Source organism: Plecotus auritus (assembly GCF_963455305.1).
Source record: "Plecotus auritus genome assembly, chromosome: 13".
Taxonomy (NCBI): Eukaryota; Metazoa; Chordata; class Mammalia; order Chiroptera; family Vespertilionidae; genus Plecotus; species Plecotus auritus.
The window spans coordinates 13,430,437-13,458,019 of record NC_137779.1 but is presented as its reverse complement, the minus strand read 5'-3'; the positions used below and the strand labels follow the sequence as shown (position 1 = coordinate 13,458,019).

Here is a 27,583-nt window from a genome sequence, read left to right as displayed (position 1 = left end):
ACTAAAACCATTTTCCCTAAGAACAGGAACAAGACAGGGATGTCCGCTTTCACCACTCTTATTCAACATAGTACTGGAAGTCTAGCCACAGCAATCAGACAAGAAGAAATAAAAGGCATTCCAATTGGAATGGAGGAAGTAAAACTCTCACTATTCACAGATGACATGATAACCATATATAGAAAACCCTAAAGACTCCACCAAAAAATTACTAGATTTAATAAATGAATTTGGCAATGTAGAAGGATACAAAATCAACCCCCCAAAATCGATGGCTATTTTATACACCAATAATAAATTATCAGAGAAACTAAACACACAATCCCATTTACCATTGCAACAAAAAATTTAAGATACTTAGGAATAAACTTAACCAAGGAGGCAAAAGACCTGTACTCGGAAAACTACAAGACATTGAAGAAAGAGAAGATATAAACAAGTGGAAGAATATAACGTGTTCACCGATTGGTAGAATCAACATCATTAAAATGTCCATACTACCCAAGGCAATCTATAGATTCACTGCAATCCCTATTAAAATATCAACAGCATATTTCTCAGATCTAGAACGAACTTTCCAAAAATTCATATGGAATCAAAAAAGACCCCAAATAGCTGCAGCAATCTTAAGAAAAACAAAGTTGGAGGAATCACAATACCAGATATCAGGTTATACTAACAAGCCGCCTAATCAAAGCAGCCTAGTACTGGCACAAGAACAGGTGTATAGATCAATGGAACAGAACAGAAATCGACCTATGCCATTTTGCTCAATATTTGACAAAGGAGGCAAGAGCATACAATGGAGTCAAGACAGTCTCTTCAATAAATGGTGCTGGAAAAATTGGACAGATAGATGCAAAAAATGAAACTAGACCACCAACTTACACCATACACAAAAATAAACTCAAAATGGATAAAAGACTTAAATGTAAGTCGGGAAAACATACAAATCCTAAAAGAAACCATAGGCAGCAAAATCTCAACTTCTCTTGTAGCAATATGTTTACGGATACATGTCCTAGGGCAGTGGTCGGCAAACTGCAGCTCGCGAGCCACATGCGGCTCTTTGGCCCCTTGAGTGTGGCTCTTCCACAAAATACCACAGCCTGGGCGAGTCTATTTTGAAGTGGCATTAGAAGAAGTTTAAGTTTAAAAAATATGGTTCTCAAAAGAAATTTCAATCGCTGTACTGTTGATATTTGGTTCTGTTGACTAATGAGTTTGCCGACCTCTGCCCTAGGGCAAAGGAAACTAAGGAGAAAATAAACAAATGGGACTACATCAAAATAAAAAGCTTCTGCAAAGCAAAAGTAATCAACAAAACAAGAAAGCCCACTGTATGGGAGAACATATTTGGCAATGATACATCTGATAAAGGGTTTATATCCAAATCATATAAGGAACTCATACAAACAATCCAATTAAAAAATGGGCAAAGGACCTAAATAGATGCTTCTCCAAAGAGGACATACAGATGGCCAAGAGACATATGAAAAGATGGTCAAAGTCACTGATCATCAGAGAGATGCAAATTAAAATGACAATGAGGTGTCACCTCACACCTGTCAGAATGGCTGCCATCAACAGATCAACAAATGACAAGTGCTGGCAAAGATGTGGAGAAAAGGGATCCCTAGTACACTGCTGGTGGGAATGCAGACTGGTGTGTAACCGTTATGGAAAACAGTACGGTGTTTCCTCAAAAAATTAATATGGAACTTCCATTTGACCCAGTGATCCCACTTCTAGGAATATATCCTAAGAAACCCAAAAACACCAATCAGAAAGAATGTATGCACTCCTGTGTTCATAGCAGCATAATTTACAATAACTATGTTCTGGAAACAGCCCAAGTGCCCATCAGTAGATGAGTAGATAAAAAAGCTGTGGTACATTTATACCATGAAATACTATGCAACAGTAAAAAAGAATCTCTTACCCTTTGAGACAGCGTGGAGGGACCTGGAGAGCATCATGCTAAGTGAAATAAGTCATTCAGAGAAAGACAAGAATTACTTGATCTCATATGTGGACTCTAACTAACAAAATAAACTGATGAACAGAGTGGATCCAGAGACATGGAAGCATGGAACAGAGTGCAGAATCTCGGAGGGAAGGCGGGAATGGGAAGGTGGGAGGAGGGGGTAGAGTGAGTGGGAGGTAATCAACCAATAACCTTGTATGCATATATGCATGGCCCATGGACACAGACAATGGGGTGGTGAGGGGCGAGGGTGGGGATGGCCTGAAGAGGTCAATGGGGAGAAAAGCGGACATATGTAATATTTTCAACAATAAAGAATTATTAAAGAAAAAAGGAAAAGAAACATTGATGAAAGAAACATTATCAGTTGTCTGCCTCCTGCCCGCCCCCTACTGGGGATGGAGCTGGAAACCTAGGCATGTGCCCTGATCCGGAATTGAACCAGTGGCCTTCTGGTTCATGGGGGTTGACCCTCAACCACGGAGCCACACCAACAGGGCTGATGTGAACATTTTATTTTATTTTTTTAAATATATTTTTATTGGTTTCAGAGAGAAAGGGAGAGGGGAAACGAGAGAGAAAAACATCAATGATGAGAATCATTGATTGGCTCCCTCCTGCACACTCCACACTGGGGAGTGAGCCCACAACCAGGGCATATGTCCTAACTGGGAATTGAACCATGACCTCCTGGTTCCTAGGTCGACACTCAACCACTGAGCCACACCTGCCAGCCTGATGTGAACATTTTAAATGGGGATTGATTGCAGTAGTTACACTTGAGGTTCACAGACTTGGCCGTAACTCTTGCTTGTTTTTTATCCTTTACAAGTGGTAGAGATGAGTTGCTGTTTTTCATTATTAAGTCTATTGGGGTGACATTGGTTAATATGAGAGTTTCTGATCATGCACATGAACCTTTGCAGTGACGACCAGGAGAAACAGTCCAAGAAGAAACCTCGCCTCTTCTGTGACATATGTGACTGCTTCGATCTCCATGACACGGAGGACTGTCCCACCCAGGCGCAAATGTCGGAGGACCCCCCCCACTCCACACACCATGGCAGTCGGAGCGAGGAGCGCCCGTACTGTGAGATCTGTGAGATGTTTGGGCACTGGGCAACCAACTGCAATGATGATGAGACCTTCTGACGAAGCCTCACATCCAGGACTGGGCTTTCTCGGATGCACCAGCATCTGGGCAACCGAACACCAGCATTATGTGTGCAGACTTCCTGACAACTCACGATATTTTTGACCCCCACCAACAAATCTAAGGAAATATTTTGATCTTCAACAAATCGCCCTTTTAGTTTCCCCGTATATGTTAGAATAATACATGCTTAGGAGGTGAGTTTTCACCTCTTATTTTTGTCGTCTTGATTTTTAAGTTTCAACAGGATGTTGCACCAGAGGTCGTTACATATATTGTCCCGAGGGAAACCTCCAAGAACAATCCCTACCCTCCAGTACCTTATTTAAGTAACTTTAAATTATGCCATTACTTCTCATATTTGCACTAAAATCTTCCCAGGCTGCGTTTTTGTATAGTGAGATGTTTTGGTTACGCTTTGACACTGGAATGAGTTGAAAAAAATGTGCCATTTTGCATTTTCATCTACTCATATAGAGCATTTTATTTTTAGTCGAAGAAATATCTGAGATCTTTGCACTACCTGATGTCAGTAGTGCCTTTACTTCAGGCTTGGTAACACTTAGCTGTGATGATAAATCATGAAACAGGTAAAGCCAGGGGGAAGCCCCCAAACTGCTGTGGGACATTTTATCATCGATATGCTGCACCCACTTACTCTACTGTGGCGTTTTGTTTGTTGGTTTTGCATAATTTCAGCTATATATTATATGTATATATTTTTAAAAAATCTTTATTTTGGGAAAAAGAATACACAATTGTGTCTTTCTTTTCAGATTTTTACCTTTATAAAAAAGAAAACACTTAGAATGTTTATCAGGACATAATGGGCTAGGCCAGAAATAGCATCACACAGCTTTGGAGCTATTTTTTATTTTTGTTTTCATTTTGTTTCTTTATCAGATATAAATAAATACAGTATTTTTCCTTCTCTAGCAGATATCCCCAGCAGTCAATTAATTAGATAATAAGCTGCTATACAATACTTACATTAACCAATCCACAATCTTTACAAGTTGTATTTACTGTCTTTTTAGATGAATGTATGATGAGAAATTCAATATTAATAATTTTGGATTTTCTTATCACAAAAAATTAAATGAAGGACCTCAGCCACCAGAAGTTTATCAACCAGTTTTATTAAACTATTTATCTTGATTTGAATTGAATGTCTTCTGGAAGATGTAAAAAGTAATAAATGTATCTCCATGCTACATGTATAATAAGAACTTCTATAATTGTATATATGCCTTTGATGTATTTTCCCCTCAAGATTATTAACTGTGTTTGACAAGTGAAAAATCTGTAATCAATTGAAATTTCTGGTTATAAACATAATGAGAATTGTTTCACAAACAATATGTAAAGCAGTATTAAAATTTGAGCAAAAAAATGTTCTGTACCTACTTTATTTTTTTTTAGTTAAAGAATACCATTCTTTTTAAAAATAATTCTTTATTGTTGAAAGTATTACATATGTCCCCCTTCCTCCCCTATTGACCCCCTCCAATTCGCCCCCACCTCCACCCCTCACCTCCCCTTTGTCTGTGTCCATGGGCTATGCATATAATGTCCTTAGTTGATTACCTCCCACTCACTCATCCTCCCCCTCTCTCCCCGCTCTCCTCCCCACCTTCCCTGCGAGATTCTGCACTCTGTTCCATGCTTCCCTGTCTCTGGATCCACTCCATTCATCAGTTTATTTTGTTAGATTCCACATATGAGTGAGATCAGGTGATTCTTGTCTTTCTCTGAACGACTTATTTCACTTAGCATGATGCTCTCCAGGTCCCTCTATGCTGTCTCAAAGGGTAAGAGATTCTTCTTTTTTACTGCTGCATAGTATTTCATGGCATAATTGTACCACAGCTCATCTACTGATGAGCACTTGGGCTGTTTCCAGATCTCAGCTATTGTAAATTGTGCTGCTATTAGCATAGGGGTGCATACATTCTTTCTGATTGGTGTTTTTGGATTTCTTAGGATATATTCCTAGAAGTGGGATCACTGGGTCAAATGGAAGTTACATATTTAATTTTTTGAGGAAACACGATACTGTTTTCCATAATAGTTACACACCAGTCTGCATTCCCACCAGCAGTGTACTAGGGATCCCTTTTCTCCACATCCTCACCAGCACTTGTCATTTGTGGATTTGGTGGTGGTAGCCATTCTGACAGGTGTGAGGTGATACCTCATTGTTATTTTAATTTGCATCTCTGATGATCAGTGACTTGGAGCATTTTTTCATATGTCTCTTGGCCATCTGTATATCCACTTTGATGAAGTGTCTATTTTAAATATATGTAATAAAAGCGTAATATGATAATTCACTAGACAGCTGAACAACCTTCTGGACATCATTTTGGATGTCCTTCCAGATGTCTTTCTGGACTAAGCTGCGGCAGCGGGGGCTGAGACAGAGGCGGTTAGGGGCGATTAGGCAGCCAGGCGAGCAGTTAGGGGCGATGAGGCAGGCAGGCGAGTGGTTAGGGGCGATGATGCAGGCAGGCAGAAGCGGTTAGGGGCGATGAGGCAGGCAGGCAGGCGAGCAGTTAAGAGCCAACGATCCTGGATTGTGAGAGGGTGCAGGCTGGGCTGAGGGACTCCCCATCCTGTGCACTAAGTTTGTGCATTGGGTCTCTAGTGTGTATCTTATCTATTTGATTTCAGAGGGAGAGGGAGAGAGAAACTTCAATGATGAAAGAGAATCATTGATTGGCTGCCTCCTGTATGCCCCCTACTGGTGATCGAGCCCACAACCTGGCATGTGCCCTTGAGGGGAATCGAACCAAGGACTCTTCAGTCCACAGGCCAATGCTCTATCCACTGAGCCAAACAGCTAGGGCTTTATCTACTTTAATGATTATTCTTTTTGCCCAGTGGTACTGATATTTTCAGTTTCTTTTATCATAATGGTTTTTCTTCAAATGAGCAAGCACTATAGATCCAAATAGCAATTTCTACTGCAGTCTTGCTGATAAACAGCTTTAAGAACTTGGTATATTCTTTTTTTAAAATATGTTTTTATTGATTTGAGAGAAAAACATCTGAGGAAGAAACATCTATCGGTTGCCTCCCATATGCACCCAACGGTGACTGAACCTGCTACCTGGGCATGTGCCCTTGACCAAGAATTGAACCGGTGATCCTTGGGTGCGCAGGGTCGAGAGGGCCGGCGCTCTAACCACTGAGCAACCGGCCAGGGCCTAATAAGCTTTTGTATGTGAATGATTTCCACAACTGATAAGGTAATATGCGAATTTTACTGATGAAGGAAGTGCTGGGACCTGGATTCTACATCGGATAGTATTTCCTAAGAAAAGTATACTAAGAAGAGCCAAACAGACAAATCCCTCAGGTTCCTTCGGACTCTGGCCATTTTTCTAAATTTTAGCCCACAAACCAAAAGAGCAAAGAGAAAGACCTTTTAATCGCTCTAATTGAAAATATTCTCATTCACGTTTAGCTTCATATTACCATTTTACAGCGAGTATGCTCGCTGCAAGATGAAAGTGGCGATTTTTAAAACTTAAACGGAGCGAGCAGGATCCAGTCTCCGCCTTTAAACTCAATTGTCAGCGCCCAGCGACTACAACACAGTGTTAGTGGAGGAAGCAGGCGGCGCTAGGGCCTGGAGGAGCCGCTGGCGCCGGCCAGGCCAGTTCGGGTTTCCAGGTTTGCGTGCGAACGCCAGCGTGGTCACGTGGACGCGCTGCCACGTGACTCCGCCTATGGACTTCAGGAGAGACTGAGGGGGCGCGTTTGGATGAGGCAAGAAAGGGGGGTGGTGGGGCAAGATGGCGGCGCACCTGTCCTATGGGCGAGTGAACCTGAACGTGCTGCGCGAGGCGGTGCGTCGGGAGCTGCGCGAATTCCTGGACAAGTGCGCAGGAAGCAAGGTGAGGGGCGGGAGGTGGCCACGGCGCCCTGAAGCCCCGTCCGGCCTGGCCTCATCCGGTCCGACCGCTCGGGCTCCCACTGGCTGAGGTAGCTGGAGCTTCCCCGGAGGCGAGCAGGCGGTGGGCCCCGGGGCTGACGGCCCGGACTCCGCGTGGCGTCGCGATGTTTTGTGGTAGCAGAGTCAGCCACCGTGTTGTCTCAGTGCCTGCGGACCAGCTTATGTGCGGTGCTCTGCAGACACCGGGGCGGGTGGGTGATGATGCCTTGCATTACAAGGATCATAGGTGTCGTAACAAATCGTACTTTGGAAAAGTCTCTGAAGCACCAGCACCGTATCACCTGCTGCTCGTGCGGAGCAGGAGAGAAGTTGTTACTTGAGGTTTCCCTGGACCTTCCTGTTAGGCGTTTCCTACTAGTACCCGGTTAGCAATGGAATCCGAAACTGTAGATCAGGGACTTTTAAGTGATGCTATGACCTCTCCCCCTAGAATCTATCAGCTCTTCCCTCCCCCACAAATAACTGGCAGTGAAACTCTGACCACAAAAGGAGAACTGCGGAAACTCAGGAACCCGTCTTAGAAAGAAGAGAAAGCCAAGAAGTAGAGTGGGTGCTAGCAGCCATTGAGAGGAGAAAACAGGCTAAGTCCTAGATCCCCAGTTCAAGCTCAAGAAATGATGCTCAAATCTGAAGAAGGTCATGGATTGGATCACTGTCAATACTCTGGATGTAATATTGGATTATAGTTTTTGCAAAATGTTACCATTGGGAAACGGGGTAAAGTATAGAAGGGATACCTCTGGAGTACTTCTTACAACCCAGTGTTACCTACAGTTATCTCAATAAAAGTGTCAGTTAAAAGGAAAAGCAATTATCCTGGAGTTTAGCAGTAGAAATGCTCCAGGGGCCCAGAGCAATGCCCTGTGGGGTCGTTAAGCCCTAAGTTTGAGTTCTGACTCCCTTATATTATTCCTACAAGGGGCTAGACCCTCGTGGCACTGGTGGCCCCCCTCGGCGGCCTTGCTCCTGCCCCCTCGTTGGGGAAGGTCGTTCCACCATCCGATCTAATTACCATATTAGCTCTTTATTATATAGGATGCAAGGTCACTATGTGGCCTTGAACATGTTACTTAAATTTTCTGAGCCTTTTAAACTGTCGTCTTCTGTCAAAGTAAGATTTGTAATACATCAGAGGTTTTAATTTTTTTTAAATGTATTTTATTGCTTTTTTACAGAGAGGAAAGGAGAGGGATAGAGAGTTAGAAACTTCGATCAGCTGCCTCCTGCACACCTCCTGCTGGGGATGTGCCCGCAACCAAGGTACATGCCTTTGACCGGAATCAAACCTGGGACCTTTCAGTCCGCAGGCCGACGCTCTATCCACTGAGCCAAACCGGTTAGGTCCAGAGGTTTTAATTTTTATGTAATTGGATTATGATACTTATATATAAAATACTAGGTTGAACTATTGCCATTGGCAGTTTTCATACCGTTTAATCCAGTAATACCATGACACAGGTACACAGCACACTACAGCTCCTTTCTGTTGAGGATAGTGATGAAGTCTTAATTTTCCTGTGACCACCACTACCCTTGCCCTTGCTGTTTTTCTTTAGACCTGCAGGGTATGAATGTGGTCAGAGTCTATTAAAATTTTTAATTCAGAGCCCTAGCCAGTTTGGCTCAGTGGATAGAGCATTGGCCTGTGGACGGAAGGGTCCCGCGTTCGGTCCCGGGTTTGATTCCGGTCACGGGCATATGCCTGGGTTGTGGGCTAGATCCCCAGTAGGGAGTGTGCAGGAGACAGCCCATCAACGATTCTCATCATTGATGTTTCTGTTTCTTCCTCTCCCTTCCTCTCTCAAATCATTAAAAATATATTTTTTAAAATTTTAATTCAAAGTTTGAAGCAGAGAGTCCTATTATGTATGACTGCTATTTTCTGTTGATATTGTTGACATTCCTGATAGTAACCATAATAAGAGAATGTTTCTCCCCTCTTCTAGGCAATAGTTTGGGATGAGTACCTCACAGGACCATTTGGCCTGATTGCACAGTATTCACTACTGAAGGTAAATTAGCTATTCTGGTTTTGTTGAGGGATTAATAATTATGCATTTTCGCAGTAAGAATGGAATTTTACATTTTCTCCTGAACAATTGGCTTATAAAGCTGTCTGGTCTTTGGAAACACGGATACTAATTCTTGGCTAACATTTTGATCCTTTGGCCTGTGATGCTACACTGATTCTAATTCTAGGGAAATTACTGACATTGTATTATATGCCCATTACCTGGTGTCTTTGATAGGTAATCATGTGAGAGTTCTTTGAATTCAGATACAATAGCAGTGACTTTGTCCTGAAAACTTAGTGCTTTATACATCTGGCTTTTGGGAATATAAGTTTGGATAATTAAGTACTAAGAGCATTTGGCTAGGACAATGGTTGGCAAACTGCAGCTTGCGAGCCACATGCGGCTCGCGAGCCGCGGTTTGCCACTCTGTTGACTAATGAGTTTGCCGACCACTTCGTAAGGCATTATGCTTACCCAGAAGTTTTGACTTCGGGTTAAAGACATTAGTACATTGTTAAAATGTTTTTTAAGTGTTTTTCCCTAAGGCAGTGGTCGGCAAACTCAGTCAACAGAGCGACAAACCGCGGCTCGCGAGCCGCATGTGGCTCATGAGCCGCAGTTTGCCTACCACTGGGCTAGGAGGGTAGGATGTCTGAATCTGGACATGACAGGTAAAGACAGGTTTTTTTGTTAACCTTTTGTGTATGTTTCCGTAGGAACATGAAGTGGAAAAAATGTTCACCCTTAAAGGAAGTCGTTTGCCGGCAGCTGATGTCAAGAATATTATTTTTTTTGTCAGACCCAGGCTAGAATTGATGGATATAATTGCTGAAAATGTGCTCAGGTATTTCTCAGAGCTTGTGTTTGATCCAAAAGAGGTTGGCCCTCCAGATGGTTTTAATGTACTGAGCTCCTCATTGCAACCCCACTCTCTTGCCAGTGCATTGGAAGGTGGTCTTTTGAAAACTGGGGCAGGCATGAAAGGATGGGGGGATGGGACACTTGTGAAGTTGTTCAGTTTTGGGGGCGGGGTGTCATTGCATAACCCCATTCTTTTATAGGACAGCTAAATATTTGGACCTGTATTAGTATAAGGGACCCTAATTAAAAAGAAAAAAGAAAAACCTCTAATGGTTGTTTTTCAGTATACTGAATATAGTGTTCTTGAATCTCATAAGCAGAATAAGTAAGAGCTGATTAAAGTTTAATACAGCATCGCTATATAGAGGAAGTTGTCCCAGCCCAGTCTGCACTCATACAATTGATTGGTGTGGCCCCTAAAACCTTAAAAGCAAATGGGCTATTTTGGGAAGTTCACTGTGAAGGAGAGTGCAGGGGGGAGTCAAGAATGATCTTTCGTTTTAATGTAAGACTCTGTATTTGCATTGGTTTGGTTTAAAGAGCCATTTGTTTTCAGGAAGACACACATATCCTGTTTCAATAAACCTGAAAGCTTTAGTGCCCCATAAATAGTTTAAGAGGATGCTAGAAAATGCATTACAAAGTTGTGGCAATGAATCAGTGTTGCTTTCCTTTCAGGGAGGAAAATATAGAGAGAGTAACTGTAACAATTTGGGTCTGAAAGTCAATATTGGTATATTTATCTAGCCAACATTTATTTAGTGCCTGCTGTGTACCAGACGTAGGACCAGGCTCTGAGAATAATATAAATAAAATAGTTTGTGACCTTAAAGGGCTCATAAACTAACAAACGTTACTTTTTTTGCAGTGAAGACAGACGTGGCCCAGCAAGAGATTTCCACATTCTGTTTGTGCCACGACGTAGCTTATTATGTGAACAGCGGCTGAAGGATCTGGGTGTTTTGGGCTCCTTTATTCACAGGGAGGAGTATAGCTTGGATCTCATTCCCTTTGACGGAGATCTCTTATCCATGGAATCAGAGGGAGCCTTCAAAGTAAGTCTGGTATTTTCTTTCTTAGTGTCAGACTTAAACTTTTGCCAAATTTACAAGTATGACAGTATCCAGGCTATTGTTTTAACTTGCATTTCCTTGGTTACTGGAAGCTGAGCTTTTCCATAGGTATATTAATGTTTAAGATTTTTCTTTTTAGCAAATTGCGTGTTCATTTTTCTTTGCCCATTTTTTTCTTTTTGAAGAATTCTTTTTTTTTTTTTAAAATATATTTTATTGATTTTCTACAGAGAGGAAGAGAGAGGGATAGAGAGCCAGAAACATCAATGAGAGAGAGCCATTGATCAGCTGCCTCCTGCATGCCCCCCACCGGGGATGTGCTCGCAACCAAGGCACATGCCCCCGACCGGAATCGAACCTGGGACCCTTCAGTCTGCAGGCCGATGCTCTATCCACTGAGCCAAACCGGTTAGGGCTGAAGAATTCTTTATGTATTTTGGGTACTTATCATTGTGGGTTATAAAAGCTGCTAGTATCTTCTCCCAGTCTGTGGCTTGGGTTTTAATGTTAATTATAATACCTTTATACCAGGTAGACATTTCCAATGATAAAGTAGTTACATTTTTTAAAAATGTTTTTATTGATTTTAGAGAGAGAGGAAGTGAGAGGAAGAGAAAGAGAGAGAAAGAAACATCCATGTGAGAGAGAGACATTAATGGGTTGCCTCCTGTACACACCCTGACCTGGGATCGAACCCACAACCTGGCACATGCCCTGACCGCTAATCGAACCCGCAACCTTACAGTGCATCTGATGACGCTCAACCAACTGAGCCACACCAGCCAGAGCTGAACTCTTTTTTCCTCCAAATTTCAAACATAGAGAAAAATTGAAAGAATTATAGAGGGAGTGCCCACATACCCATCACCTAGATTCTGGAATTAACATTTTGCCGTATTTGCTTTGTCACATATCTATAACGGTACGCTCATAATTAATTCGCACGTGTAATTAACGTGAATTGGCAGCAGCTAGGAAACGTGTCCTGGCATGACAAAACCTGTCCAGAGGCGAGAGCGCCTGTTTATGTAATCAGGGATTTGCAAAGAAGGGCAGAATTATTTACTGCTGAGAACTGTGAGCCCTGGGCTTGGTGTGTTCACCTAAGGATTCAGTTTAGAGAACAAGCATTTTGCCTGGATGGTAAAGCTAAGAGCTCTACCTCATGTTAAATTCAACCCTGATTTCTGATGGAGTTGCATTTTACTTATGTGATTTTTAAAAATATGCTTTTATTGATTTTTAGGGAGAGAGGAAGGGAGAGGGATAGAGAGAAACATCGATGAGAGAGAAACATTATCCATCAGCTGCCTCCTGCATGCCCCCTATTGGGGATCGAGCCCACAAGCCGGACATGTTCCCTGACCGGGAATCAAACTGGTGACCTCTTGGTTCATGAGTTAATGCTTAACCACTGAGCCACACTGGCTGGGCTATTTATGTGACTGTTAAACTGCAAGCATAATTTAGCATTTCTCAGCATAAGGAGGCACTCTAGAGCTTTCCATGCTTGCAGGATATGATGATCATCTCCATCATTCTGTACAAAATGTGGGGATTCCAGTTCTGCCCGGTTTAATGCTCAGTAACAGTGCTGAATCTATTGTGATCTTAAGTTGTTTGTATATGTAAAAATCAGTGTATGTAATATCTACTTTGTAAAAACTAATTTAAAAAATAACTTTGCAAGGTCAAAAATGTGTATTTAAATGTTAATGGGTGTTAGCATTTGGCTCTCCCAAAACATGCTCATGGATTGAAATGCCACGGGGAATTTCGCACATGCAGAATAGAGTTGGGGTGTCAATACCAACAATCTCCCCACTGCCAGTAATATTAGAGCAAAAAATTCTATACCTGTTGTTAACTCTTATATCTTATTCAAAACATAGAATTATTTTTAAATGCCTTGATAGTAATACAACTTTTAAGCTAAAAAAATATATGAATGTTCTTTTAAGATATGTTCCCTGGTATTTTTTTTCTTGAATTTTCACCTTACCTCTGCTCCAATTGGGAGTTTTTAGTAATTTGGACAGAAAGCCTGTCTTTACACATTCTTTTTTTTTTTTTTTTAATATATATTTTTATTGATTTCAGAGAGGAAGGGAGAGAGAAATAGAAACATCAGTGATGAGAGAGAATCATTGACCGGCTGTCTCCTGCACGCCCCCCACCAGGGACCGAGCCCACAACCCGGGCATGTGCCCTTGGCTGGAATCAAACCCAGGACCCTTCAGTCCACAGGCCAACACTCTATCCACTGAGCCAAACCAGCTAGGGCTTTACACATTCTTGATTTTGGCCTGTCATATTCAGTGAAATGGTGAGATGCACGAGACTTGGAAGAACCTTCCACTGTCTCTTCCTTAACCCCTCGCCATCCCTGTCCCCTCCCTCCTGGCTTTGGAGACTAGAGGTACATTGGTGGTGGTGCAGCGAACCACTGGATGATGGTTGTAAAAAATCCAAATAATTTATAATAAAAGTTAAACCTTAAACGTTTCAGTTAAACCTTAAACGTTTAAGTTAAACCTTAAACGTTTATATTTAGCACGTTTCAGGTGCTAAATATAAAGCTGTCTTTATAAGCATTTTTCTCATTTAGTCCTTATGCTATGGTGAATGTGCTCCACTATACAAAGGAATAAATCGAGGCACAGAGAGGTTATCTAGTTGTTGTAGGGACCAGCTGGGAAGTGACAGTGGGGATCAGGTCAAGGCACCCTGAGTCCAAAACCTGGGTGCTTCCTTCCAGTGTCAGAACTGATCGCTTCTGTTTCTCACTTGTCAGCAAAAAAATATTAAAAAATAAGTATATTTTTGTATATTTTACAAAATGCACTTTGTATGTTTTATAAAGTGAAATATATTTTCTGAGAATGATATCATACTTTAAAGATGGTTCGACCATTCCTTCTCCTCTCTCACAATGTTTACGGCCGTCATTTGTTGACGGTACATGTGAAAACCTGCCACATGTTTGTAAAACTGCCAAGTATTCTGTTGTGTGGTCATCTGGGACTTTGGGGGTCAAAGAATGCGCACATTTGTGAGTATTAGCATGTGGCCCTCCCAAAATATCCTACCAAAGTTTATATTCACCATGGCGAATGGAAGAACCCGTGTAAACCTTTATTAATCAGTAATTTATTCAAGAGCTGATAAACTAAGAGCTGGCATGCCTGGTGAACCCTTTTCTTCCCGAAGGTTCTGCCCCCGGAGAATGCTTCCACAGCTGTACCTGAGAGCTGAGCTATTGGTCCTGTGACCTAGAGTGCCACTGCAGCTTTGTAAAAGGGACTTGGGTCCCATCTTCTGCTTCCCCGGCAAAGTGGAATCCCAGTGGCCTGACGGTGACCTTCCATTTATCCCCACAGGAGTGCTACCTGGAGAGCGACCAGACCAGCCTCTACCACGCGGCCAAGGGGCTGATGACCCTGCAGGCTCTGTACGGGACCATCCCCCAGATCTTCGGGAAAGGAGAGTGCGCCCGGGTGAGAAACGACCGTGTTTCTGGTGGTGAAGGAAGGGGCCCCTTGCACCCAAGAAGGGGGAAGGAGTGGGAAGCCATTAATAAACAAATCCTGCTAATCCTTTTTATTTGGGAACTTGCCAACTTGCTAAAACTTACTCATAACCCCCAAAGTGATAGTCAGTGTTTTGTGGACATGCCCGAAACAGCAAATAATTTGAGTTGCCCAGTGCGCATGTTGGCAGCTGAGGTTGAACAGAGTGCTGCTCTGCCCTCTTGTTTCAGCTCCTATTGTAAACAGTGTCTTTTCTGCCACCAAATGGGCCCACACACTGCTTAATGCCACATTTTTTGCATCTTTGTGCTTCTTATTGGTGGTTTGCTGTTAAAACGGTCCTCACACATAGTGAAAGGGTGTCTAGAGTCCCTGAGCTTAGAAAGGCTGTGACAAGCCTCCTGAGAAAAGACGTTAGGCTAGCTTCGTTCAGGTGTGAGTGATGGTGCCGTTGGGCTGTGAGCTCACTGTCAGTGAATGAACAATATATCTTTTTTAAAAATATATACATATTCTTATTGATTTCAGAGAGGGAGAAAGAGATAGAAACATCAATGATGAAAGAGAATCATTAATCGGCTGCCTCCTGCAGGCCCCACACTGGGGATCGAGCCCACAACCCTGGCATATGCCCTGGCTGGGAATCGAACCATGACCTTCTGGTTCATAGTCGATGCTCAACCACTGAGACATGCTGGTTGAGCTCAACAATATATCTTTTTTTTTTTTTTAATACATTTTATTGATTTTTTACAGAGAGGAAGGGAGACGGATAGAGAGTTAGAAACATCGATCAGCTGCCTCCTGCACACCTCCCACTGGGGATGTGCCCGCAACCAAGGTACATGCCCTTTACCGGAATCGAACCTGGGACCTTTCAGTCCGCAGGCCAACGCTCTATCCACTGAACCAAACCAGCCAGGGCTCAACAATATATCTTAAACAAAGTGTCTTTAAACAGCAACACATTAAACAAGGTTACATGTTGACCAGTTAACGGAAATGTGACCAGAGCCCGCAGGAACCTCACCCCCTGTTTCCGCCAGGAGCTGTGGCTCAGTACTCGCTGATTCCTATTCACATAACTTTATAGAACACAACCACCAGGAATAACACAGATAGACTGTCCCTGATTTTGTGCCCCATTGAGAAATACAGGTTGCCATTGGCCACAGTGTGAGCGTTGGGATGGGTGGCCAGTGGCAAATGCTGCTAATTTCTTATCTATCTCACCATTCCACAGTTTTTCTCTTTTTTTACTTTTTTGATTGTCTTTCTGTTTTTAGCCAAATTTTAAAATCGGCTCATTCCCAGGAGAGTCCCACCTGATCCAATATTTTATTTCCAGCAAGTGGCCAATATGATGATCAGGATGAAGAGAGAGTTCACAGGAAGCCAGAATTCCGTATTTCCTGTTTTTGATAATCTCTTACTGCTCGATCGAAATGTGGACTTGTTAACGCCCCTTGCCACTCAGCTGACGTATGAAGGACTCATCGATGAAATTTATGGCATTCAGAACAGTAAGTAAAGTGCCATCTATTTTTACTAATAGGTCATTTGGCCAAGATAACAGTCATTTTTTTGAAGGTGCTTTCTTTGCATATAACTCAGAGAATATTTGATAATACAAAAATACTGCTTTTGACTTTTAGACACTAGAGGTAAACTGTCCAAGCTAACGGGCTGGCCAGTGTGTAGTGTGAGGACTGTGCTTGTGCCCTGTGAGCAGAGGCCTGGGGTTAAATCCAGGCAGCACTGCAGCCGTGTGAGAGGCTGTGGGAGAGGTGGCTTGGGGTGGGTTTGGAAAGTGGGAGTGTGGAGCGTGGTGCTGGTGGGGGCAGGCAGCATCATCAAAGCGGGAAATGACAGGTGACCAGCTTGCTAAAGCAGAGAATGTAGCTGGGAACGTCACTCTAGGGAAAAGGCTGATATGGGCGTTTGAGAACACAAGGGAAGACGGAAGGCCTGCAAGAGTTTAGGCTTGACAGAATCTTAGGTCAGAGGTCACCAACGTGTTTGTTTTTGGCCCACATGCTGTTTCTGTCAGCATTTAAAACTGGAGAAAATCTTGATAATAATCCTGACTGATTTACTTACGATCCAAGTCTACTTTGATCATGGGAAAGATAAAACCTCAGTGCTGTGCACCATTTTTCAGTCAAGGCGGCTTACGTGTCCTTTTGGGAAAATTCTGCTCTGTGCCTGGGCATGTGCGTGGTTCTCCCAGGAAGTGCACACAGGCGCTTGTTCCTGTCCGTGCTGTCCAGGTTACGTGAAGTTACCTCCAGAGAAATTCGCGCCCAAGAAACAGGGTGATGGCGGTAAGGATCTTCCCACGGAAGCCAAGAAGCTTCAGCTGAACTCTGCGGAGGAGCTGTACGCGGAGATCCGCGACAAGAACTTCAACGCCGTGGGCTCCGTGCTTAGCAAGAAAGCCAAGGTGATCTCGGCTGCGTTTGAGGTGAGCTGGTGTGGTTGTCACCTGCCACTCTTGTCACAGGCCAGACCGCCCTTTTAAACTTCTCCCCTAGGAGAAAGGTATCCTGTTAACTTTTTCCCCCTTTTGGGGAGGGGCAGGCAGTGTTGGCAGTTTACAAGCTTTTGCCATAAACACTTGTTTTCCCTCCTTTTTTATTATTTCCTACCCCACTTAAGAGGAAGCCAGCTGTACTATAAATAAAAGATCCTCTGTAATAGAACTTGCAATTTGGGGTGAAAACTCCTAAGGTTGACCAACATGCTGGTGGCAGAGGCCCCTGAAGACATGGTGGGTGATAATGAGAGCGAAATCCCCAGCGGCGGGAGCTTTCAAATTGGCAGCTTCATTATCAGCTTCCTGCCGGCTCCTGCCTGGTCCCTGCTGCGTCATTCTGGATTCAGGTTGATTTTGAACCATGAGAATCAATGCGATGTAGACTGAGTACTTGGGCATTAGAGACATGAATTTGGAGAACTTTTGAAAGCTAATTTTCCACTGAGTATGTATTTCCAGATTTCATCTTTCTTAGGAATTACATCCATTTAATTTGATTTTCATGTTTCTGAAGTTACTTTTGGTTTAAATGACTACTCAATTTTACAAAACAAAAATATTTTCTCATCACTAAGTGAGGTTCACTTTGTTCAAGGACATCATTCAAAATTAAGGCTCAGTAAGAAGGATGGCTCTTTCCTTCCCGTTATAGAAGGAGCTTGCTGTTTATGTTCCCCTCTTAACATAGTGCTTTCCTTTAGTGTTTTACTGCAAAATGTCTGTGGTTTACCCAATACTGTCCCCCCACATATGCTCAGATGCCCACAAAATACTGTTCCCAGAATGGTCTGGCACCTGGGAAGAGAAAACCACAGACATTTGCTCGGGACAGAAGCACCAACGCAGTGAACAGGCACCGTGAACGTCACCTTTTCTGGTTTTCCATGTGATGTTGGAGCTGGGTTTGGCCTGATTCATTTTTATCCCATTCTTTTTGCCACATTAAACTAAACTAAACAAAACAAAGAACAGAGCTCTCGACAGTGAGTATCTTCCTTTCTCGTGGTTCTGCCCATTTCAGGAGAGGCACAACGCCAAGACGGTGGGGGAGATCAAGCAGTTCGTCTCCCAGCTGCCCCACATGCAGGCCGCCAGAGGCTCGCTGGCGAACCACACCTCGATCGCAGAGCTGATCAAAGATGTCACTAGTGAGTATCCAGGGATGAGGTTCGCCTGGGCTGCCTCGCAGACCTACCCAGTGTCTGCCACGTGGCCATGGGCACCTCTGTGATTCTCTGTGTTAATTAAGCGCACACATGTTCACAGTTAAAAGTGTGCCATTCGTGGTGAGCACATTTCTTTTGATTATTAAAATAATATAATCATATGGTAAACTTTTTTGGGATAACAATTAGAGGGAGCAAAAGTTTTCCATAGTTTGCCACCATAATATGAGGCAGTTAGTTTTTTTACTCTAGTTTTTTTTTCTATTATTAAGTATTATTTAATTAGAACAATGGGATGTTTCTGTTTCTGTTTTTCCCTTGAAAACTTTCCACAGAATTGGTATATAGCATACAGGGAGTGTTTTGAAAGAGCTCAGAGGATGTATATTAAACCAAAGACAAGCTTATTCTTTAAAACTCAGGCTGTAAAAGCTGCCTAGGAGATTGGTCGGTGCCCTGTACTATGAAGTACACTTTATAGAAGTCAGGTGAAACTGGGTTGAATCTGATGATGCAATACCCTGGGGAAATTAGCTTTCACTGAAACTGAGACAACATTTTTGAGTTTTGAGGATAGCAAAGGGGTTCGGGGTCCACTCTATGTAGATGGAACTTAGCCATGCAGGGTCGTAGGGTTTCCATGCTTTTAGAAGGTTTTTGCCAGGAGCTGTTTCAGCCTGTGGCCTGCCTGCTTTTTGCATGTCTTGTTTCTTAATCATGCTCTGTTCATAAAAGCACTTCACTTAGATAAATGGAAATTTATTTAATTTCTAAGTTGCAAATCTCCTAATTACATTTTAGCTTCTGAAGACTTCTTTGATAAGTTGACAGTGGAGCAGGAGTTTATGTCTGGAATAGACACCGATAAGGTTCGTGAACAATTTAAACTGTCTAACAAATAATAAATACTGTATCAAACATAAGTCCATAGCTAGAAAAGCAATGGCTTTTACTCCAATGTCTCGCTTAAGTTTTTTTTTTTTTAAATATATTTTATTGATGTTTCACAGAGAGGAAGGGAGAGGGATAGAGAGTTAGAAACATCGACGAGAGAGAAACATCGATCAGCTGCCTCCTGCACACCTCCCACTGGGGATGTGCCCGCAACCAAGGTACATGCCCCTGACCGGAATCGAACCCGGGACCCTTCAGTCCACAGGCCGACGCTCTATCCACTGAGCCAAACCGGTTAGGGCGCTTAAGTATTTTTAAGAACAAATGCAAAATGTGAAAATACAGATTTTATCAGTAACAGGTATTTACCGTCACTCTGTGGAGAGCACTTCCTATGATGCACGGAGAGGTGAGACCCAGCCCCCGAAATCAGAGCTTTAAGGGCTGTTATAGGCAAATTGAGATACTTGCTTTCAGTGAGAATTGGTCATATATTTCTTTACATGGTCACCTCTATTAGTAAATTTAAAATGGTTCATTTGATGAAAATTTCCATCTTCTAAAAACATTTCTATTACTGATAAATTGCCACTTTACTGGGATAGACTAGGTCACACATCCCTCTCAGGACATTGTCCATAGAGACAGATGAGCCCAGACGGGCATCTGGATTGTTGAACATGTCCTCACCGGCCTTATGCTCCTGGTGTGTGCCAGGGGCTGGAGGGGGCTTAGGGAATGGGAGGTTGGAGATGGGGGGCGTTCTCCCACACATCTCCTTTATTTGATTTTTAAAAATAATAGTATGTATCAAGGTCTTGAGGTCCCCAAACCAGGTGATGGTATAGGTCTGTCTGTACTTTGTTTCCAGGTCAATGGTTACATTGAGGACTGTATTGCCCAGAAGCATTCGCTGATCAAGGTGTTAAGACTTGTTTGCCTCCAGTCAGTGTGCAATAGTGGACTCAAACAAAAGGTTCTGGATTATTACAAAAGAGAAATTCTCCAGGTCAGTGTGTGTGTGTGTGTATTTAGTATATTGGTTTCAGAGAGGAAGGGAGAGGGAGAGAGAGATAGAAACATCAGTGATGAGAGAATCATTGATTGGTTGCCTCCTGCACTCCCCACACTGGGGATAGAGCTTGCAACCCAGGCATGTGCCCTGACTGGGAATCAGACTGTGACCTCCTGGTTCATAGGTTCACACTCAAACACTGAGCCACGCGAGCCGGGCTAGGTCAGTATATTTTTAAATTACTAATTTGCCAAGGGAGAAAACAAAACAAAAACAAAGACTTCCAAAATCTGCTCATTTCAATTGGGCCCATAAATTTTGACTCTGAATACATTAAATCCCTCTGAAACAAATGAGCTGGATTAATTGTGATGGACAGGCAGTTTTAGGGCGGGTCCTTTCCCCGTGCCACGGTCAGTCATAACCTGGACCTCAGTGGCGTGCCCTGGAGAACAGAACAAGTCGGTTTATCAGAGGTGCTCTTTTATGAAAGTCGCAAAAGCCTTTTCCTGATCTGACATCCACGCCGAATGACTTGTCTTGCAGACGTATGGCTACGAGCACATTTTGACCTTACACAACCTGGAGAAGGCTGGCCTACTGAAACCGCAGATCGGGGGCAGGAACAATTACCCGACAATCCGGAAAACCCTACGCCTCTGGATGGATGACGTCAATGAACAAGTAAGGCACCCTTCTCACGCCAGCTCAGTCAGTAACTGGTTAACAGTCTCTGGTGACAACAGTGTTCTAATGTGAAAAAGTAATGCATTTGTGTATTATATCTGTCAGAATCCCAGCAGGAAATGGGACACTCTCACACTGGGTAGTTTGAGGAGAGTGTCATAAAGATGGGGAGGGGGGGGGGCGGGTGAGAGGCAGTGCAGTGGGCAGCCCTTACCAGGCGAGGCCTGAGGGCAAGGAGAGCGAGCTGTTCCAGAAACCTGTGCCAGTCGTGGACAGAAGAGCTAACTGGAGCGGCCGTCTGACAAGACAAGGCTGACAGGCCTCTGGTTGAGGAGCACAGCCAGCCTCCACCTGAGTCACAGAGAGGAAGCCAGGGTGGAAAAACCCTGACCTCACTGCAGCCCACTCTCCTGTGCTTATCTGGCGCCTCCCATTGGCCCAACCCAAACAGAGGACTTGGAGTGCGCTGTTGCAGAGCCTGCAGTCTGCCTCCTGGGCTCAGAGCCAAGAAGGGCAGAGAGGATCTGGGAAGAATCCAGCGTGTGCGGTGAAAAGTCAGCTTGTGCAAAAGTAAGGCAGACAGTGAAGTTAGGTTCCTTCCACATCTAACCCCAGTTTCCCCTCAAAAGCAGCTGTTGTAACCCTAACCCGCTTTTTAACCCTTCCAGAAAGATTCTATGACTATACAGACACTTTCACATAAATGGTGCATATTCTGTACCATTGATCTCCAAAGCAGGTGCACTTTGTTTTACATGTATGGTTGATTCCACTCTTCCTAAACTTCTTTCTCTTACATTCTCTCTTGGTTTTTCATTAGGCTGCCTCTTGCAACAAAGACTAATAATTAGATTGTCTCCTCTGTCAGAAGCAAAATTGGATTGTTTTTCCCCATTTGCAATATAGAGACTTAATTTCTGTGTTGTACAATGTAAATGATACTTCAATTTGGCTCGCTTCACCGTTCTGACCTGCTGCTCCCACCCCACGCATCATGTCCACTGTCTCTTGATGGTCATCCTGTGTTCTGCCTCTTTATTTAGTTTTCTGTTTTTGCTTCCATTTTCATTAGAATCAATGCTATAGGGTTTACATTTAAATAAAGGTTTATTTCTATAACATAACAATTACAATAGTTACAATAACTTGCAATAATTAGAAATAAGTGTTTCTTGATGTCTATGAGAGGCAAAAAGTACCCTAATAAAATAGTATCTGTAAATTCATAACAAAACTAAATCAAAATCCACCCCTTACCACATCCTAACATATTTCACTAGAATTAAATACAGTATGTCTTTTATCACATGAAACAGACATTAAAAATACAGTAACCATTTGTGAAGAGAAGTGGCAAACAGCGTTTCTCAGGAGAGCCTAAACAGGATATTCATCACTGCAGAATGATTTATAAGCTAATCAGCATCAAGGCAAAATAATAACTGAATTTCTCTGAGATCCTGTGATGATAGAATTTTGTGTTCGGTGAGTCACATAATGAGAAGAGGGAATCAAATAGGAAAAGAAACTCCTGATGGGCTACAGCTTCATGGTTTGAGTCCAGAGGAGAAACCCTGGGAAAACAAACACAAACGAGGTACAAGCCAACTTTCCAGCTCCTGTATTGACACAAACTCCTTCACTAAGAAAAGGAACACAATGGCAGCATGGGAATGGGAAGTTGGTTGTTAAATTTCTAGAGGCTGCAGCCATCGTTTTCGGGACAAGAACCATTTCTGATGGCAGAGGTAAGAACAGAGATAAACCCACACTTAAAATCTGCAGTTACTATTGAAGCAGAGAGTTATGGTCAAAGTGAACTCCCATTCTAATAGAAAGGTAGAACAACCCCCAAAGTCCAGTGTGGCATTCTTTTTTTTTTTTTTTTTTTTTTTTTTTTTTTTTTTTTTTAAATATATTTTATTGATATTTTACAGAGAGGAAGGGAGAGGGATAGAGAGCTAGAAACATCGATGAGAGAGAAACATCGATCAGCTGCCTCCTGCACACCCCCCACTGGAGATGTGCCCGCAACCAAGGTACGTGCCCTTGACCAGAATCGAACCTGGGACCCCTCAGTCCGCAGGCCGACGCTCTATCCACTGAGCCAAACCGGTTTCGGCCAGTGTGGCATTCTTAAATAAGGCCCTATGTTCTAAAGATATTCCTTTGCTTACCATGGAGAAAGAAAAAAACATAATTTTATAATTTAGTCAGAAAAAGTCATACAAGATATATGCCTTATGTCCACGGGTTTCTGAAATCATATGCTTTTTAAAAATCTTAACCTTAGTCAAATTTACCTGCACAATATACTAGTATTTACTATTAAACCACCAAATTGCCACAATAATTGCTCTCAAAAGATACGTATTTTTTAATATATATTTTTTTATTTCAGAGAAGAAGGGAAAGGGAGATAGAAATATAAATGATGAGAAAGAATCATTGATTGGCTGCCTCCTGCACACCCCCTACTGGGGATCCAGCCCACAGCCCTGCAACCTGGGCATGTGCCCTGACTGGGAATAGAACTGTGACCTCCTGGTTCATAGGCTGACGCTCAACCCCTGAGCCACACCAGCCGTGCCTGTCCTGTTTTTTTAAAGTTCTTTGTACTTCTTATGAGGTGGTTCTACAGATATGCCATCTTTATAATTTAACAGGTTTCTAGTAATTCAGGTTGTTCCCAGTCTTTTCCTGGTACAGATGGTGTTGCTGTTACTGTTGGTGCTTTGGTCTGGTCTCCCCTGGTGTGCCAGCCCCTCTGCAGGATAAATGCCTAAAAGTAGAATTTCTGGGTTCAAAGATTATGCACATTGTTACCCAGCTAGAGTGCCAAGTTACCCTCCAAAAAGTTTCTTGCCAAACGAAGTAACAATTTTCATCTCCGGTCCCTAGAGATACTCTGTATGGCTTTTCAAGATGTGAGTCAAAAGTCAGCTTCCGGCTGCTAAGATGTGGGGGGTTAATTGTGGCTTTGCCTTCAAAGACAAATCAGATAATTTTGGGTCAGGGGTCCTCAAACTTTTTAAACAGGGGCCAGTTCACTGTCCCTCAGACCGTTGGAGGGCCGGACTATAGTTTAAAAAAAAAACTACGAACAAATTCCTATGCACACTGCGGGCCCGGGACGAGTCGGCTGCTAAGCAGGACAGGCAGCGGCACCCGGCAGGCCGGATAAATGTCCTCGGCGGGCCGTTTGAGGACCCCTGTTTTGGGTTATCCGAAAGGCCCCAGTTAGGTGGCTCTGAGTCTCTATACCCACAGGCTCTTTTTCCCTTTAATTTTGCCACAGAATCCCACGGACATATCCTACGTGTACAGTGGCTACGCCCCTCTCAGTGTGCGGCTGGCCCAGCTGCTTTCCCGGCCTGGCTGGCGGAGTATTGAGGAAGTTCTGCGCATCCTCCCAGGGCCCCACTTTGAAGAACGGCAGCCATTGCCCACGGGACTGCAAAAGAAACGTGAGTCTACAGCCCGGATCTACAGGTCGTTATGTGCTGTTAGTGTGGTTTTCATGTATTATGCAGTTGCTTTGTAGAATATATTTGTAAAGTCCTTGGGAGTCAGAGTCCAATATACTTCTTTTGTTAGTTGCTAATGTATATTGTAAGCAGGGAACCCATTATTCCCTTGGGGGTAGCAGCTTTCAGCTCTGGAGTTGAGGATCTCAGTAGTTAGAAAAAACATTTGAGAGCAAAATTATGTGTCTGAGTTTCAAATGAACTGTCAGACCAAGACACATTTGACTTTTTTTTCCTTATGAACGATGCAGTTTTGTTTTTTAAATACGTTTTTATTGTTTTTTAGAGTGAGGAAGGGAGAGGGAGAGAGAAACATCAATGAGAGAGAAACGTCAACATTGATTGGCTGCCTCCTGCACGCCCCCTACTGTGGCTCGAGCCCACAACCAACCAGGGCATGTGCCCTGACCGGGAATGGAACCGGTAGCCTCTTGGTGCATGGTCTGACGCTCAACCGCTGAGCCCCACCAGCTGGGCAGTACGCACTTTTTAAGAGGTGGGAAGAGAAGCTCCAATAACATACAACTTAATTCTGAAATGTTTCAATTTTAGGTCAACCGGGGGAAAACCGAGTCACCCTGATATTTTTCCTCGGGGGTGTTACCTTTGCCGAAGTCGCTGCCCTGCGCTTTCTCTCCCAGTTGGAAGATGGAGGCACAGAATATGTCATTGCCACCACTAAACTAATGAACGGGGCCACGTGGATAGAGTCTCTGATGGAAAAGCCTGTGTAGGGCGCTCAGAGCGGATTGAACTAGCAAACTGCAGAATAAACTTCCCCTTTGAGGAAGTTGCTGGAAGGAAGTACAGCCCCACAGAGGAATAACAAACCCAGGAATACAAAACTGATTTTGGGGTCAGCCTCTTGAATTACGCTGTTTTCTCTCTTCTGCTTCTCTTTTGTGTTCCTAACTTTTTGAAGAAAGAAGACAACCTAGATAAAGACATACCAGTTTTTTGTGGTCTCAGCTCAGTATCTTCATTAGAGACCTGTGGACGTATATTAAGGAGGTGGGGATGGATAATCTACACAGCTGCACAGATGGGACCAAGCAGGTAAAAATGACAATAAAAGTAGAAAGTGTTGTTAAGTGGTTAGAGTGTCAGTCTGTGCATCAAATGATTGAGGGTTGGATTCCCGGTCAAGGGCACATACCTGGGTTGTAGGTTTGATCCCCAGCCTCGGTTGGGGCTCATGTGATAAACAGTATGTCTCTCTCCTCTTTCCCTCTCTCTCCCTCTCTCCTTCCCTTCCTCCCTCCCACTCTAAAAATCAGTGGAAAAACTATCGTCAGATGAGGATTAACAACAACAAAAAATTAAAAGATTTGCTTGTCCTGGGTTTAATTTAATTGGCATTCAGTACGTGGAAATGGTCTTAATGAAATCGATTCCTGTGTTAGAAATCCTTTCTCAGATCCTTGTTATCCCAGGGAGATTAGTTTATACCTTCGAGCCCCAGCAGTGGTCAGCCTGGGCTGCCTTAGAGAGTGAAATGCACCTTTGTCCCTCAGTGTTTTTGCCTCCTGGGATTCAAGTCCAGTCGAGTCTCCTTGGCTGGGGTCTTTGTCCTATGAACAGATACTCAGTTGTGTCTCATGTGTCTGCATTCACTCGTGGCTCTCGACTTGCCTGCTCAGAGCATACTTAGGTCAGCTCCTACAAATGCATTCCGCAGAAGACTTAAAAACATCAATTGCTTCATTTGTATGCAAATAGAAAGTGGTGGATAATTATATATTACACGCTTTTGTGTCAGTTCATTTAATACTTAAAGCAGTCTTTGTCTCAAAGGAGTGTGGCCTTACTGAGAAAAGGGTATGTGAATGGTACATTTATTCCTGGAGTGGGGAGATTGTTTACATTACGTCTGGACTTTTGTCTAATTGGGCAGATAATTCTGCTACACCAGGAGTCTGCATAGATAAAGAAGTCTACATAGGCACTGTTGTGCGTTTTACTATACACTTTTGAATTTTTGCCAACAGAGAAATAAGTATTTGAACTGTAGTTAACTGTGGAGCAAGAGTGTAATGGTTAAAAGGAGGCAGATTAGCATGGCTGGTATGGCTCAGTGGTTGAGCATCGACCTATGAAACAGAGGTCACAGTTCGATTCCTGGTTGGGACACATGCCTGGGTTGCGGGCTCAATCTCCAGTGGGGGGCGTGCAGGAGGCAGCCAATTGATGATTTTCACTGATGTTTCTATCTCTCCCTCTCTCTCTCCCTCTTCCCTGAAATCAATAAAAATATGTTTAAAAGGAAAAAAAAAGGCAGATTAAAAACAGCACATTGAATTCTTGGAGAGAACTGGGAAGATCCCATGCGAGTCCCAGTCCATTTTAGCTCTGCCCTCCCTGGAAATGGATTACGATTGATCATGATGTGCCTGTTTGTCTGTTGTTCTCAGTTGCATGTTCAAGACCTGCCTGTCACCAGGAGGAAGTGTTTGTAGTCAGCAGAGCTGAATTCAAGAAGAAATGCTTTAAATAGCAGAGTGAACTGTCTGCAGACAGGAAGGGGGGTTGTGATAGAGATGGCAGGTGTAGAAATGTGGCATCTCCGACCATGAATCGTGAACAGACCGTGGATTAGACCCAGGCCTGATGTATTACATTGCCATGGGGTTTAATGATGGCATGCTACAGAAAAAGGATGCCTTTTTGTCAAACAGTTGAAGAAAACGACAATAATGTAAAATTTCTCAGATTCTTGTATTTCTAAATGAATGCATATGAACTGCAAGCCACACGTTTCTTAGTTTCAGTTCATCCGTGTGCAGAGCTGGCACGGCCATGGCATTCTCAGTCCTACGTTGAGTGCCACATGTGCCGTGCCAGCTGGCCAAGGGTGAAAACCTGAGGTGGGGCGGTGAAGGGTTTAGAAAAGACAGACAAGAGAATAAAAGCTGCGTCTCGGTGGGATGCTGCTTCTCTGATGGAGAGACAGCCTGCAAGCCGTGTCTTTATAGCCAGATTCCACGTGGTAAAGTAAGGGTGTGGTCAAGATGTTAACAATGTTCTAATCTACTCAATTACATGCACCTGAACTCTATCAAGCCCACATTACTCAGCCACGTGGGACCACAGCTATAATTGTACTGGGCAGGCTTTGCCCTCCAAGCTGGGACTTGCATGTGGCTTTGCCACGAGAGGACTGTGCCTTCTCATTAGTCCG

At 43.3% G+C, this 27,583-nt stretch overlaps 2 protein-coding genes across 9 annotated transcripts in view; both read left to right on the top strand.

The window, feature by feature from the left end:
* CLIP1 (CAP-Gly domain containing linker protein 1) overlaps positions 1-4,540 on the top strand; it is a 99,400-nt gene extending 94,860 nt beyond the window's left edge. For 7 of the 8 annotated variants that reach the window (XM_080650679.1, XM_080650676.1, XM_080650677.1 and 4 more), the window contains one exon: positions 2,914-4,540. In XM_080650679.1, coding sequence (XP_080506805.1) covers positions 2,914-3,139 — 226 coding nt within the window. In that variant the 3' untranslated portion in view covers positions 3,140-4,540. The remainder of the gene's footprint in view (positions 1-2,913) is intronic. The other variant, XM_080650672.1, reaches the window with a different exon arrangement.
* Positions 4,541-6,848: 2,308 nt separating this feature from the next.
* On the top strand, positions 6,849-26,787 carry VPS33A (VPS33A core subunit of CORVET and HOPS complexes). Its single transcript, XM_080650223.1, has 13 exons — positions 6,849-7,042; positions 9,048-9,113; positions 9,833-9,960; positions 10,846-11,032; positions 14,431-14,547; positions 15,929-16,103; positions 16,851-17,044; positions 18,138-18,264; positions 19,084-19,151; positions 20,048-20,185; positions 20,738-20,875; positions 24,177-24,345; positions 24,958-26,787. The coding sequence occupies exons 1-13, from the start codon at positions 6,941-6,943 to the stop codon at positions 25,137-25,139; spliced, it is 1,791 nt and encodes a 596-aa protein (XP_080506349.1). The 5' UTR covers positions 6,849-6,940; the 3' UTR covers positions 25,140-26,787.
* Positions 26,788-27,583: the final 796 nt, after the last annotated feature.